This window comes from Rhynchophorus ferrugineus, unplaced genomic scaffold, assembly GCF_030347505.1.
Source record: "Rhynchophorus ferrugineus isolate W39M unplaced genomic scaffold, kcgeb_rfMv2 rfM2, whole genome shotgun sequence".
NCBI lineage: Eukaryota > Metazoa > Arthropoda > Insecta > Coleoptera > Curculionidae > Rhynchophorus > Rhynchophorus ferrugineus.
In genome coordinates, this window is record NW_027472581.1 from 52056426 (window position 1) to 52070747 (window position 14322).

Genomic DNA, 14322 nt, shown 5'->3' on the forward strand with positions numbered 1-14322 from the left:
ATAAAAGTAATAGCAAAAAATGCAAAAACCCGTCAAAATTAGACATTTGCTTTAATCATGATATATTTTAACAACAATTTCATTTTTTATAGGCGAAGTGTTGCCGTAGTTTGTTGAGCAAATGCTGAAGAAAGATAATTAAGATAAGAGAAGAAATTACATGAGATTTTGTAGGATGCAATAATATTGAAGGACGATACTTTGAAAAGATAAAATTTACTAATAAGAATTTACTTGAATGGAATCAACAAAACATATAACATTTTTTTTTTTTTTTTTTTTTTTTTTTATAATTATATACATTGTTACTAGTCGTTGCCGACTAACCTACAATTTGTCCTTATAATAGCTTAAATCTAGGTATATATCTAATAGGACTCATCAGTCCTACATAGTCTCTAACATAATAATAATTGTTTTAACACTTTGAGATTTTTTCTAATGCACCTCACTGCACTACACTACAACACACTACACAAGTTCAAATGGTTTGGTCCTTTTGAGTCTGCGTCCGGTTTTGGTGTTGTCCAAGAGTTGTAATACTTCGAAATTAACATGAGAGTGAAGTCTCTCCTCATGTCTCTTTGCAATTCTTTTAATTTCTTGATTGACAGTCGGTATCTGAAGATCTCGATGTAAATAAATGGTCCGGTAATATCTGGGTGCACCTACGATGCTTCTTAGGACTTTGTTCTGGAAAACTTGTATTAGATTTATGTTGCTTTTTGCGGAACATCCCCATAATTGTATTCCGTATGTCCATATAGGTTTTAATATTTGTTTATATAGAAGTAATTTATTATGTATAGTTAATTGAGATTTTCTTCCAATTAGCCAATACATTTTTCTATATTTTAACTCAAGTTCTTTTCTTTTCTTTTTGACATGTTCCTTCCACCGTAGTTTTGCATCAAGTGTCATTCCGAGATACTTAGCATTATTGCTGTATGGTATGACAGTGTGAAAACATATAACATTAATCATTAATGGCACCCTACTGAGCTAATGACTACTACTCTGTAGGTGGAGGAATAAAACAAACCGGGAAAATAGAATATATTTTGATAAATATTAAATAAAAGACATAGCTAAATAAATTATTGTTTTCTAAAAATAATGATGTATTGGCTGGTGACTTCTTTGAAGATGAAGATTTTGCTTTGAGATAGATGAACATTCCCTAAAAGTGTTTCAATATGATGTCTATATGTAAATATGGGGCATGGACTTGATGTAACCATATTTCAATATAATCTCTATAGAAATATGGTGTTTTTTTACTATTTTTGTTAAGATTTGCTATACAATTTTCTAATAAAATTTGAGTTTTTATCTTCAAATGTTTCCCAATTTATATTCATTCGGTAAAAAAATTACAGCACTTTCAATTATTAAAATATGCATTTTAATTAGTACTTAATTGAAAGTATTTCATAAAAAAATAATGATAATTTTCATCTTACTATCTTTGCTAGTGTTTAAATGAGTTCCCAGATCTTCCTTTAATATTGTAAAATATGTTTGAAACATAACTATTATAACATAATTATTGGTTTTTAATTTCATGGGGTTAAATTTTTCCATCGCGAAACGACATACAAAAAAAAGATTGAAATTACTTTCAGTTTACACTATTCTCGGCCCTGCCTAGCCGCGCAGTCATCTGGTTAGTTATTTCAGAACGTCATTCTGCGTGTACTTTTATGAATCAGTGTATGTAATCCCTCTAGTAGTAAGTTTTATTTTGTGATTATTCTATTTTATTTTGTTTTAGATTTGTGAAGATTTTATTTGTATATTTAGTTTTATTTGTGTTAATTACATATTGTAAATACTGTTATTATCATCATTTCTACCTTCTAATCAAAAAATATTTCCCCCATTGTGTCTTCGCTGTCAGGGAAGAACGTTATCTAAGTCAATCATATATTTGATTATAGTGTAACATGTCTTTTACAGTCTTTTGTCTATTTTTTATTGTCTTTTTTATAATATTGCATTCAGAAAAAAAATACTGTACCAAAACATTAAAGTCAACCCCGATACATACATATAACAAAAAATTATAAAACATGGAAAGTATCAAAAGAAAAATAATTATTATAAGACTGTGAATCAGATTATCTCCCAAGAGCAACGAAAAGCTAGAAAATTATGGAGGGAACAAACGAAGAATAAGTCTTCCTGCTTTGGACAATGCTACCTATCTAAAAGACCTAATGCTACCATCACTTCTTAAGATTGGAAACTTAATTTAATTACAAAAGTTAAAATACGAGACCGACTAAGAATCACTGTCCTGTTTATAAATTATCCTATCTCCTACATTTAGCCTCTGCCATGTATTTAGTATCTCTTATAAAATAAGGCAAAATTAATAAATTTACTGGCTACTTTGCAGGTATACATAAATGAGTTAGTTTTAAAATTGAAACATTTATGTCGTCCCGCTTTTCTTAACAAGCGAGTACCTCTTAACTTAGAGTGATTTATATACTAACGTGATTCAGTATCACAGTTAGTCGCATGGCTGCTGCCCATTTAAAATTTTTGTTATAAGATTTTTAATATCTTAAGCCAAATTTTATGTTCCCAATGAGAAACCTATTGTGTGATTAAAATACATCTCAATAAGTGTTGGTATGTTTTTATTAATTTAGCCATTTTAATTGATTTGTTTGGTATCTCCAGTTGGTCACTGTTTTTCCGAATATTGTGTTTGCTAAATATTTCTAAATGGTTTTTATATTTTAGAGGAAATTCAGTATTTTATTAACAAACGAGGATTTCGACAGATGCTTTATGAAAATTATGTGTTCACCGCCAATAAGAAAACGTCTCATGGCATTACGTATTGGGCCTGTGTAGGTTTGAAGTCTGACATGAAATGTCCGTGCAAGGTTACCATCAATGAGAAAACGGGCATTTTGAGGAAAGCGAGAGAACACAATCATCCATCAAATGAAAGCCGCATCAGAAAATTATCCAGCTATGAATTTTAATATTTTAATAATATGTTGTAATATAATTGATGAATTGTAATATAGATATTTTATTTTAGATATATTTTTTCATTACCTAACTATTCGGCCATCTATGTTAAAACTATCTGAATTGTGAAACAATGAGACTAGTTGGTTTATTTTATAACAGATATGAACCTTCAATGTAGCTTTATATCGCCGTCAACTCAACTATATGCTGCCGTTGGTGCCGCATGACATTCTCAAGAGAACTCGAACTGAGACAAAATCTCGCCAACTGTTCTGACCTCGGACAATTTTAGTCTCCTATTTTTCAGATCGCCTTTTTGGACCTGTTTGCTGAATCTTAAATACGTGCTCGAATTGGATCTTGTTGACATTTACAATATCAGGCGAGCCGTCAATTGTTAATAGTTAATCATTAAATCATATGCTTCGGCACTGCGAACTACATCCTGAGGAGTGTTAGAAGCCTAAACGTCTTCATCAGCGAGTATTACGCTATCATAACTGAAGATGAGATAGATCATGTAGTTTGTAGTATCATATAGGAAGTTATGTCTATTTTTAAAAACGTTTCGTATGTTTGCATACGCGACTAAGTTTAAAAGCAGTGAAAAGACAGTAGAAATGATGATATTCAGATTCCATAGTTACCCAAAGGAAGGATCAGTGTATGTGGCCTAAAGTAGAGTGAGAATCAATAAAAACGCCAACGACATGTTTTCCACACCTAGTACGTTAATCCATTAGTTAGCTGTCATAGCACGATAATCTTTTCTACACAACTTCGATTGGGTCTAAACCTCGCCTGTTCTTCTCGGTTTGTCTCCTTCGGAGCTCATTGAAGCCTCAATTGTATGATGTTCATAAACATCTTCCTATCTATTGTAGAAGGATTACACGTCGGTAGTTCCTACATTGCTTAGTATAGAACAGTTATCTTTTTCTTTTTCATGATGACAGTACGCCGTTGAAATTGCTTGGTCGATTTCAGCAGTCTTATCACAATTTAAAATTATGTTTTGTCGCACGCTATTTGTCCATTGTTGGCTCTTCATGAGGAAATACAATTTCTGGAACGTTAATTATTTGAGAAACTGCTAAACCCTGTGGTGGGTTATGATTATAGATATGTATGACGAACTCCATTAATCGTTCGAAACACTCATCGTGTGACTATACAAATGCTTCACCTGCTTTTTGATTGTTGTCGTTTTTAGATTTATTCCTGTCGCTCAATCTCTTCAGTGTTTGATATACTTTGTAGTTTTACTATTCCAATGACGAAAAAGGTCTTATCCATTTAATATGTTTCTATATTCAAAGTTTGATATCGATATATCGATCGATATCTTTTAATTATCTTATATCATTTGCAAAGAGCCTAGTGACCGCGAAAACAGTTCACCTTGATATGTTTGATATCTATTTAATTGTCTTTATATATTGGAAGTGATAAGTGAGTGCGTATATATTACCCAAACCATGCTCACATATAAGTGATAATAGATTAATTGCTAAAGCATTATCGATAGTGTTATATTGTTCGGCTAAATCAGTTCAAGCAATGCTTAATGATCCATGCAAATGGTAAATGTCTATAATGGTGAAATATTCCGGATTTTTCTATATTCTGTTTTGATTTAAGAATTATAAAAAACAGTTCAGATTTTGTTATCTGATGGTGAAACTATAAGTAATGCATATAAATTTTTGTTAAACTTGCTACTGGATATCCATTTATTATTTTAGTATTGAATATTTATCTGGATCGAGCAAATACAAATTGAATTGCGCTTTTATGTAATAATAACATTATATTAATAGAACAGAATATTGTAACATATTCTTATTAAATATCAGATACTGGCATGCATTCTGATCATTTTTCCTTTTAAAAATTACTTCATTGAGAAAAATTGGTATAATATTTATTATTTAAAATATTTTCCATCATTTTCTAAAACTTTTTGCCATCTTTCTGGCAACGTGATGATACCTTGTCGAAAGAACGATGTTGGTTTGGCAGAAAACCAATCATCGATTCATTTTCTCATTTTTTTAGAGTTCCGAAACCGCGTACCACCCAAACCATGCTGCGATTGAACAAATGTTAAGAAACAAATAACAGAAAGCGTAATATCTGGTGAGTGCTGTAGGGTATAACTTGTTATTCATAATTTTTGAAATGTGTGACCGAGTGTTGTCATACAAGATGTATTTGCGTCTGTTATTTGTAATTGCATTGTTAGTCCTGTTGTAACTTTCCTATTGAATGTGGATGTCTGAAAATACTTCATGCATCAACTTCTAATCCATCTAATGTTTTTATAGTTCGCTATAATCGAACTTATCTCTTAAATTACTGAAACTACAACTAAAAAACAATTAATTAAAAAATAGCGACACTATAAGTTTCCACAAATGATGTTGGCTGCAAGTGTGGCTTCGGTTAGCAGATTTCTTCAATCCAAACAATGAAAGTCGAAAATGGAACACTTTTATTTTAGTTAGATTTAAGAGTTGTTTACTTTAAATAATAAACGTCAAAATATATCAGTTACCCTACTAAAAGACTCATGGTTGAATGTACTTGACTACTTGAATGTACATTACTAATGCTTAATTTTGATAACCAGTGATTTAGAGATTTATTCGCCAAATGCCATTATTGTTTTTATGATGGGAGGAAATAATTTTAAGTCCACTAGTTTTTGTGTATCTAACTAAGTTAGATACTGGGTAACTTGTTTATTGTCACTCATTTGATATCTAAGTACGCCAATAAATCGTACAGCATTCTATAGCTGGCAAGTCTGATTTTTTACAATACTCCATGAATAAATTATATTGTTTTTAGTGTATATAATTGTTATAAGTCGTTCCTCTTTTAACTTGCAACATGATTATGATAAATGAGATAAATAGGTTAATTTATGTAAATATTTATATTTTACAAAATATTGTTAATTGTTGGTGTAATTATTGTTATTTTGTATTTTGGAAATTATATGAAAAAGTAAAAATTAGTATTTACGATAAGGAGTCATTCAACTTTCTAAATTCTGTAACGCTAGCTATACCACAATAATCGTTCAATTAGCCTCTCGAAAGGTCTGAGAGCAAATACCTAAATGGAATTCGCAAATAAGGAAGAAAGAATATGTCGTGTTAGAAAATAAAGCACCAAAAGCGAAAGGTAAAAATACAAAACAGAAAAATAAGAAGAAGCATATCGAAAAGTGATTATTGTAAAAAATTATTAAAGTTTTATTTAAAGGGGTCCGATTTCTCGATGATCTCCTATAACAATTTATTATCGCGGATATATCTAAAAATTTTTAGATATTTGTTGTCGTAGCTGGTAGCTGAGTACCAATACATAATACTATATTGTTGAACTGCAGTGTAGGGACGAGTTACATTGTAAGAAGAAGCGAATATAAATAAACTAAAACATAATAATGCGAGCTTGAAAAAATTTGGTGCTCAAGATAAAATACGATAATGAACATAAATAATATATAAATTATATACTAACATTAACTTTTTATTTCAGGTTTCTTAACAATATATTTCGGACGAGGTCGAAAGCATCCCATCTTGATCATAAATAACTTTGTGTTTAAATTAAAAAGCAGATCGGGAAACAAAAGTTTGTGGAGTTGTACACATGAGAATAAAGCGAAATGTAGAGCGAGATGTCTGTCTTATGGTAAAATTTTGAGAATTAAATCTTCAGTCGCTCACAACCACGACTGCAACTATCATGGAGATTACAGAGAATTAACATCACAAACTGTTTTAGTCGAATACTGCCCAAGCTTTAATTAATATTAATTAATATTATATCGCTTATAGATTAAGACTGTCCGAACATTTCACTAGTCTAAGGGCATTATACTATCGTGATCAAGAAATTATGTTCGATATGTTTGTTTCTTGATTTGATTTCATTAAACTTTTGGGTATTTCATAGTCTTAAAAAAGTCTTTTAAGAAAATTAAAATCGATCTTCTAGAATGCTTTAACAATTATTTCGAAGGGTTCCTAAGGAGATTACATTGTACATGATTAAATACATTTTGAAAAATAAATAACCTATTTGTGCTTTATTTTAATCTTTCTATTTATTAGCCACAGTAGTGTTTTGTCTGTGATAAATATTTATTAGTTAACTTTGCTTTATATGTTGTTGAGACTGTAAAAATATAATAAAACCAATAACTATTAAATGCTAAATTCTTTTTTTTTATTGACATCCATTCTCCATATATCTTATACATTCATTTTAAAGGATTTACAATATATAATGTCACTGCGTATACAATCGCATTGAGTACATTTGTAACCAGCTTGATGTTGAAGCCTCACTGGCGGCGGGCTTCACTTTTCAGAAGAGGTCTGAATTTGTACCGACTAAATCGCATTTTGACACATTTTTAGTGACAATTTTAACTTTTTTATTAAATTTGAAGAAAAAGGCAACTGAAGGTTATTGTGTGAATCTTATGGCAACGATGCTTCATTGATTTCAACATGTGAATACTGGTTTCAACGTTTTAAAAGTGGCGATTTTAATACCGAAGACAAATAACGTTCAAAGGGTCTATTCGGTAAAACCATTAATGGGGATAACTATCAACTACAATGGATGCGATTGACTGGAGCTCTGCGTGAAAAACGGCCAGAATGCGGGTAAAGACACAACAATATTATCCTTCAGTTGACAACGCTCGACCACATGTTGAAAAACTGATGAAAATATACTTGGAAAAATATACATTAAAATGGGAAGTGCTACCCCCGTCTTCACTACACCTTCCTTCTTCTGATTACTACTAGTTCCGACATTTGAGTCGTGATTTGTCTAAGTAGCGCTTCACTTCATATGAAGAAACCAGAAATAGTGATAGAATCCGTAAATTGCCTAAAAGATGGGACAAAGCATTGGTGGACGATACTTTGATAATAATTTTCATACTAATAATAATTTTCGTTTACATTTATTTATTTTTTATTTATATAAATTTATGGTGTAGTAACGAGCTATTTTTTTCTAATTTGTTTATGTTATATAATATTATACCGCATGATGTTAGTTAACAAAAATATGGAAATTTCTTGAGGAGACATACCAATTGACATTAACTTAATGAAATTGAGTTGAAACTCCAAATATTTTTGTGGATTTCTTATTTATTTTGTTTTCTTGATTCGCTAGTTGTGACTAAAGTCAATTTATTACTGATTGAAATCATCTATCTTTACTTATCTATTACAGTCCTATAATATATATAGAGTAATATATATATATATATATATATATATATATATATATATATATATATATATATATATTATAGGACTGTAATAGATAAGTAAAGATAGATGATAAATATAATATATATATATATATATATATATATATATATATATATATATATATATATATATATATATATATATATATATATATATATATATATATATGTATATATATATATATATATACCCCCGTTGGAGAGAAGTCTCGCAAAGTCTAATAATTAAATGGTGTTGTGATTGCCATTCAAGGAATTTGATTGATTATTTTAAATTTTCTTTATAGTGCATGGGAAAAGCAAACTTTGATTGCTTCTTAACCAAACCCATGTCGTGACACCGTTATATCACGTGACAATTTATTGAGCAATAAAGTTGTACATAGAAATTATATTTAACATAGTGAATTCAATGAAAATGAGATTAAGTTGAAAATAAAGTAATAAATATAAGAATAAGATAAATTGTAAGATCAGCTTAATATTTTGAAATTAATAAGATGTAAAGTCATATATAAAATCAAATTAAAGTTATATTTTATTTTATGTTTTAGGTACAATATATTTTATGCCGGGTCGCAAATATCCAAAAATTATTTTCAATTCCTACGAGTACAGACTGCATTACCGAGCAGGGAACAAGAGTTTCTGGAGATGTATTGAATGTACAAATTCTCGCTGTCGAGCAAAATTCATGTCTTTTGGTACGAATACGATACGAATCAAGTCATCAGTTGACCACAGTCATAACCCCACCTATGATGGCAAATTCGCTTTTCTAAAATCGCAAATTGTTAAAGTTGAGTACAGTGACAAATTAAGATAAGTCATCTTATGAATAATAATTATTTTATATATCTGGCATGTTGCTATCTCATCCGATAAATTGTATAATAATTATAATTAAAGCAATAATACAAGGAGGCAAAGGATTTTTTAAATTCGTTTTGAATATGCATATTACCTGTTTATTTGTTATATCTCATTATCCACATTAAATATGTTTTGTTTATTTTATTTTATAATTTTTACTATATATGATATTCTATTATATATTTTTATATTGTAGTCATTGTTTTATTTAAAGGTAAGTTCAAAATGTGTTAATGATGGTTTTAACTATTAAAAACAATAAAGTTAATTTAATTAACAATAATTTTTAACACAATAAATCTAGAAATGCAATAGAATTTAATGAAGTATGTGAATGACAAATATAAATCTGTTTATATACAAGGAATTTTATTTTATGTGTCATTTTGCTGAAAGCTTTATCTTTTATAGTACGGTTTGTTTTATCCTCACAGTAGGCTGGATTTTAGATATCTTATAATCCTCGGTAAACTTGTACTTTATTCCATTTAACTCAGCCAGATAGTTTGTAATATTTCGCCTCAAATAAAAAACCGACCAACCGTGGCTAGGATCGACCATGCTCTTGTGATTTACACTTCGTAATTTTTGAGATAATAAAATACTTTAAATGAGAGGAAATATTTAAGATATAGATTGATTTCTGTTCTTCTGTTACAACATTACTGTACAATATTCTTGGACGTCTCATGGTGGTTTGACCCTACATGACATTTGGAGCTGAACTACAAGAACAAATTGTAATACTGTCTGAGGCCAAAACAGTTGTGAACGATTGCCAATTGTGGTGAGATTTAGTGAAAAATATTCCAAAGAAAGCCCTGCGGCACCAACAGCTCATGATATTGAAATAATATAAATCTTTTTCTAGAGCTATAGCAAAGTTACAAATGGCAGACAAAATAGTTCACAAAAGGACTAGAGATCGTAAAATGTAGCTTGATAGCTCTAAATCTGTCCTTGTCAATTTCTCGTTTCATGGAAAAAGCATAAACATAATTATGCCATGTGATGAAAGCCTAATTTTCTGAATGGATTCAGTTGAAAAAAAATTACGTCTATTTCGACGGTATATTAAATTGGAAACTTCAATTAACAACCAAATTCAAATAATGCTAGTCTAGGTCATCTTTGCAATAGTAGTAAGATGTGTGAGAAACATTATTTCATTGAAGTTTATGGTTTTGATTGTATATTTTCATAGCTGGTATTTTGATATAAACCACTTGTCATCTCCATACTTCATATTCAGAAATACTGTAATATCTCTAATAGAGTTTAGTATACAGTTACAAACACATGAATTAAATTTATATATATAAAGTTGTACTAGTTCACTAGTCCGAAATATTTTCATTGTTGCGCTATGTAACATATATTGGCTTGGTTTCGAAGATATCGCATTATGAATCCTTGATTCAAAGTTAGTTTGCTATGCCACTGATAATAATTTTTATTGTTCGAAACTTATTCCTTCGACAAAACTTATAAGTAACGGTTTTAGATGCTTTACGATTGATTATAACAATTTGGGTGGCAATTTGGTAGCAGTAAAGTGCTAAGTAAAAGCAGTGTGCTTCTACCATTTATCACGATCGATTATTTGTAGGTATTTTTAATACATTTTTCTCATTTTCATTACTATTTAAATTCTCCTTGTTATTTAAAAAGCACTATAAATTACATGTAAATCTCACCATTAAAAATTTCTTTAATATTTATCACATGTATTGTAGTTTAATTACAGAGGTCTGTAATAAAAAAGCTATTTATTTAAAGCTGATTATTTTCAACTGATTGCTATGTATTTTCGTATGCTGAAAATGAAAATAATATGGGAAGAATTCCAGAACGTCAGAATTTTGAATATTAGTTTCGTCAGAATATAATATAAGTTCTCTTCTTTATTTTTGTGTCTATGGTATAGTAGAGATCGAGCAAATCACTAAAAAGACTTGGCAACTGAGGGAGTTAATTGAGTTTCATACATTTATTTGGCCAGCCCCATACATAAAGTTGGAATTGATGAAGCAACTTGTAAGATAACTTCCTAAACATGAAAATTACTTAAAATCCATAGTTTCAGAGTTTCTAGACGTCTCAAGAGCAAGGCCGAAGAAAAGGGTTTTCTTATTATGCCAGACGTTATAACCTACAATTCATCGCGACCCTGACGGATCCTCAAAGAAGGGTAGATTACTTTTAAGGAAGTCATTAAGTTTTATGCAAGCATAAAGACCCTAATTATAAGCGAATCAACAAATCCTTAGGTTGTTTAATGCGTCTAAAAGTATAGTTTCTTCATTCCCACCTCGGCTGCTTTCTGGAAAATGTTGGAGACGTGAGTAAAGAGCAAGTTGAACGATTTCGGCATTAAGAAATTGATCAAAGTAAGCAAGAAAGATGGACGGTATCAGTGATATCAAATTAGTGTTCGACACTTCAGAGAGACCATTCAGATTTTTCCCACAAGTGAAAATGTATAAAGACGCGCCTTACTGAGACGAAGAACATGTGTAACGTGCTAGTGAATATATATTACATAAAAAATATGTATGATTAATGTCTTGTAAATAAAATAATCTTTTTCAAATGTATTCTCTTTCATTTTAAAGTAATAAGTCGTTTAACATAGTTACTCAAATTTTCAAGAAACGTGTCGTCCTATGACAAAAAAGGAAGTCATTTTCAGATTTAGCACACCCAATAACATAAAAACTGACTGAATGAAGTTTTGTATTTCCTTTGTAGTTTCATTTAATAGGATTTTGTCGATATATTTCAGATTTTTTATATCTAACGTTTTTTCGTTTTAGGTACTATATATTTCTTAGCCGGGAGGAAATACCCCAAAATAATTTTTAAGAGTTATGAATATAAATTGTATCATCAGAACGGAAACAAGTCGTACTGGCGATGTACCAACTACAGTTGTAAAGCAAAATTCATGTCTAGTGAAAAAACCATCAGAGTTAAATCATCTCAACAGCACGCACATAATCATCTACCATCATATGATGGTAATTACGATCGTCTTAATTCGCATACAGTAAAGATAGAATACGTATATTAGAATACTCTCGAACAAAAATATTTTGTATTTGGTCGTATAATTCTAAATTGTTATTTAATACTAGCAATTAATTGTATTTATTAATAACCTTAAATATATCGTTCCAAATTACTTTTGAACTTTGAACATTATTTGTTTCAGCGTTAGTGAAATTAGTGCATTTTAATTGAGTTATAATTTTAATATATACTTTAATAATTCTTCTCTTATTCCCAATTGTATGCAATAAATAATGGGAGGGTCAAGCTACAATTATTAAACTTAAAGAAATAATAATAATTGTTCGCAATAACAAACAAGTGCACTTTCTTTCTATAGTTTAAAACAAACACATTTTTCTTTGTATAGAAATCAGACTTAATATCAATATTAAAATTTTTTCTGGTATTTTACCTGCACCTGTTTTTTTATTGACAAGTAAGTCATATAGTGTTAAATCTGATGAGTGAAGATAGCCTTTTAAAAAATTATATTAATATGGCTTCACTACGAACATACTGAGCACAGTAAACAAATAAGCTTCAATATATAAATATTAAACTAGTTGAATATATGTATAAATCCAAAAAATAATATTGAAGTATATAATGGTATTTATTGATAACGGTTGTTTGTTTTTCATCAGTTCCGTACTTCCAAGAAATACTAAATATTGCCAATTTTAAATAAAGCCTTAGGTGTAGTAAAAAGAAATTAATTATTTTTGCATGAAATTTAAGGTTTTATTTAGCATACTCAATAAAAAAACATCTGATTTAGGTGAAATATTTGCCGTTCTATTCGAAACCTTGATGTAATTTTAAAAATAATTTCGTCATATTCTTTATGTAGCAGTGCACTGTTCTTGAAGAGAGATTTCTTGAGAAATCTGGTACAATTGGTTCGATTTTCACAAGACTTACCAACGGCCAGGCAAATACCAGGCGCTATTAGTAGGTCTAGACTATAACATGGCTGCATAAGAATCTCCCGATCAAGTTCCCCGAGTTCCTGGGGAGTTGAGACAACTCCCAATTGTCTCGGCCTTTTCCTTGAAGCGACTAACTCTGATATCGCGAGCTGCATGGTGTGATAACCACATCCATGCCCATGTCCTTGCTCTCGTGTCTCTTAACGGTGTTACTGGTTACGGGCATCCTCCTTATCAACAGTAAAAATTATCAGTTATGATCATCGGATCAGCTGGTAAAATGGGGTTTAGCGGGTAGCCGAGAGGCAGTCTCCACATAACCAGTTCAACTCGCTTATTCCTGCAGCTCTTTCAGGGGGGTCAGATATCAAAAATTCTGTCTGGCTGTTGACGTTCTCAAATATAAGTAGTTTCATACATCATTTTTTACGTTCTTAGTATCGATAGCTTAGAAATTAGTTTATCTAAATGTTTCGAACTAATGTATAGGTGTTTAGAATATTTATTATATAAATACGCCTAAGGTAATATCTACAATCACCTTTGTTACTTTCTTTCCTGTTCTAGCGGTTAAAGTTCCTAGCGTTTGGGCTATTGATATATACAAATGGTTCACTTTTTCACAGTATAGATTTGAATTAAGTTGGAGCGTATATAATTCTATGTCAATCCCACCAATCTCACAGCAAAGTCTTCCTGGCTGTCAATCCTAGCTTGGTAGCTTTTGCATTGACTGAGTGCGCGTCCACCATGACTGTTTTCGCTCACTGTTCATAAGTGATTTGATTATCATAACTTCATGTTCCTAACTAATCAACTTTTCAACGTCAATTATCATCTGCTTCAAAAATGGGTTAATTTTATAGCGATTTGGCAACTATTCACACATGGAAATTCTCATCATTTTGTACCCAGCCTTTTCAAAAATTTAAATGATTCCAAAATAGTTTTTTTTGTGGAATGTTTTACAACCACTATTCGTATTTTCAGCCGCTTGGCTTGGGTATTCTTCTTTATTCCTGTATATCTTTGATATGAGTTAAAACAAGATCACATAATGGCAAAAAATTGTACGAAATATTATTTTTTGATACCATACTGGTAAATGGGTCGGACTTTTACAGCGTGAGGCACAATTTATTGAGGCCATCTATT

General features: G+C 30.3%; 1 protein-coding gene across 28 annotated transcripts in view; it reads left to right on the forward strand.

Annotated features, from left to right (window-relative positions):
- The window catches only part of LOC143191191 (uncharacterized), a 253012-nt gene that overhangs the window by 110758 nt on the left and 127932 nt on the right, over positions 1-14322 (forward strand). Inside the window, exon 4 of one of the 28 annotated variants that reach the window (XM_076396051.1) lies at positions 12001-12368. The exons of 24 other annotated variants lie outside the window; for them this stretch is intronic. In XM_076396051.1, the coding sequence (XP_076252166.1) occupies positions 12001-12257 (257 nt within the window). In that variant the 3' untranslated portion in view covers positions 12258-12368. Of the gene's footprint in view, positions 1-2754; positions 3043-6546; positions 6837-8865; positions 9153-12000; positions 12369-14322 lie in introns of those variants that run through there. 3 more of the 28 variants (XM_076396038.1, XM_076396036.1, XM_076396059.1) reach the window with 3 other exon arrangements.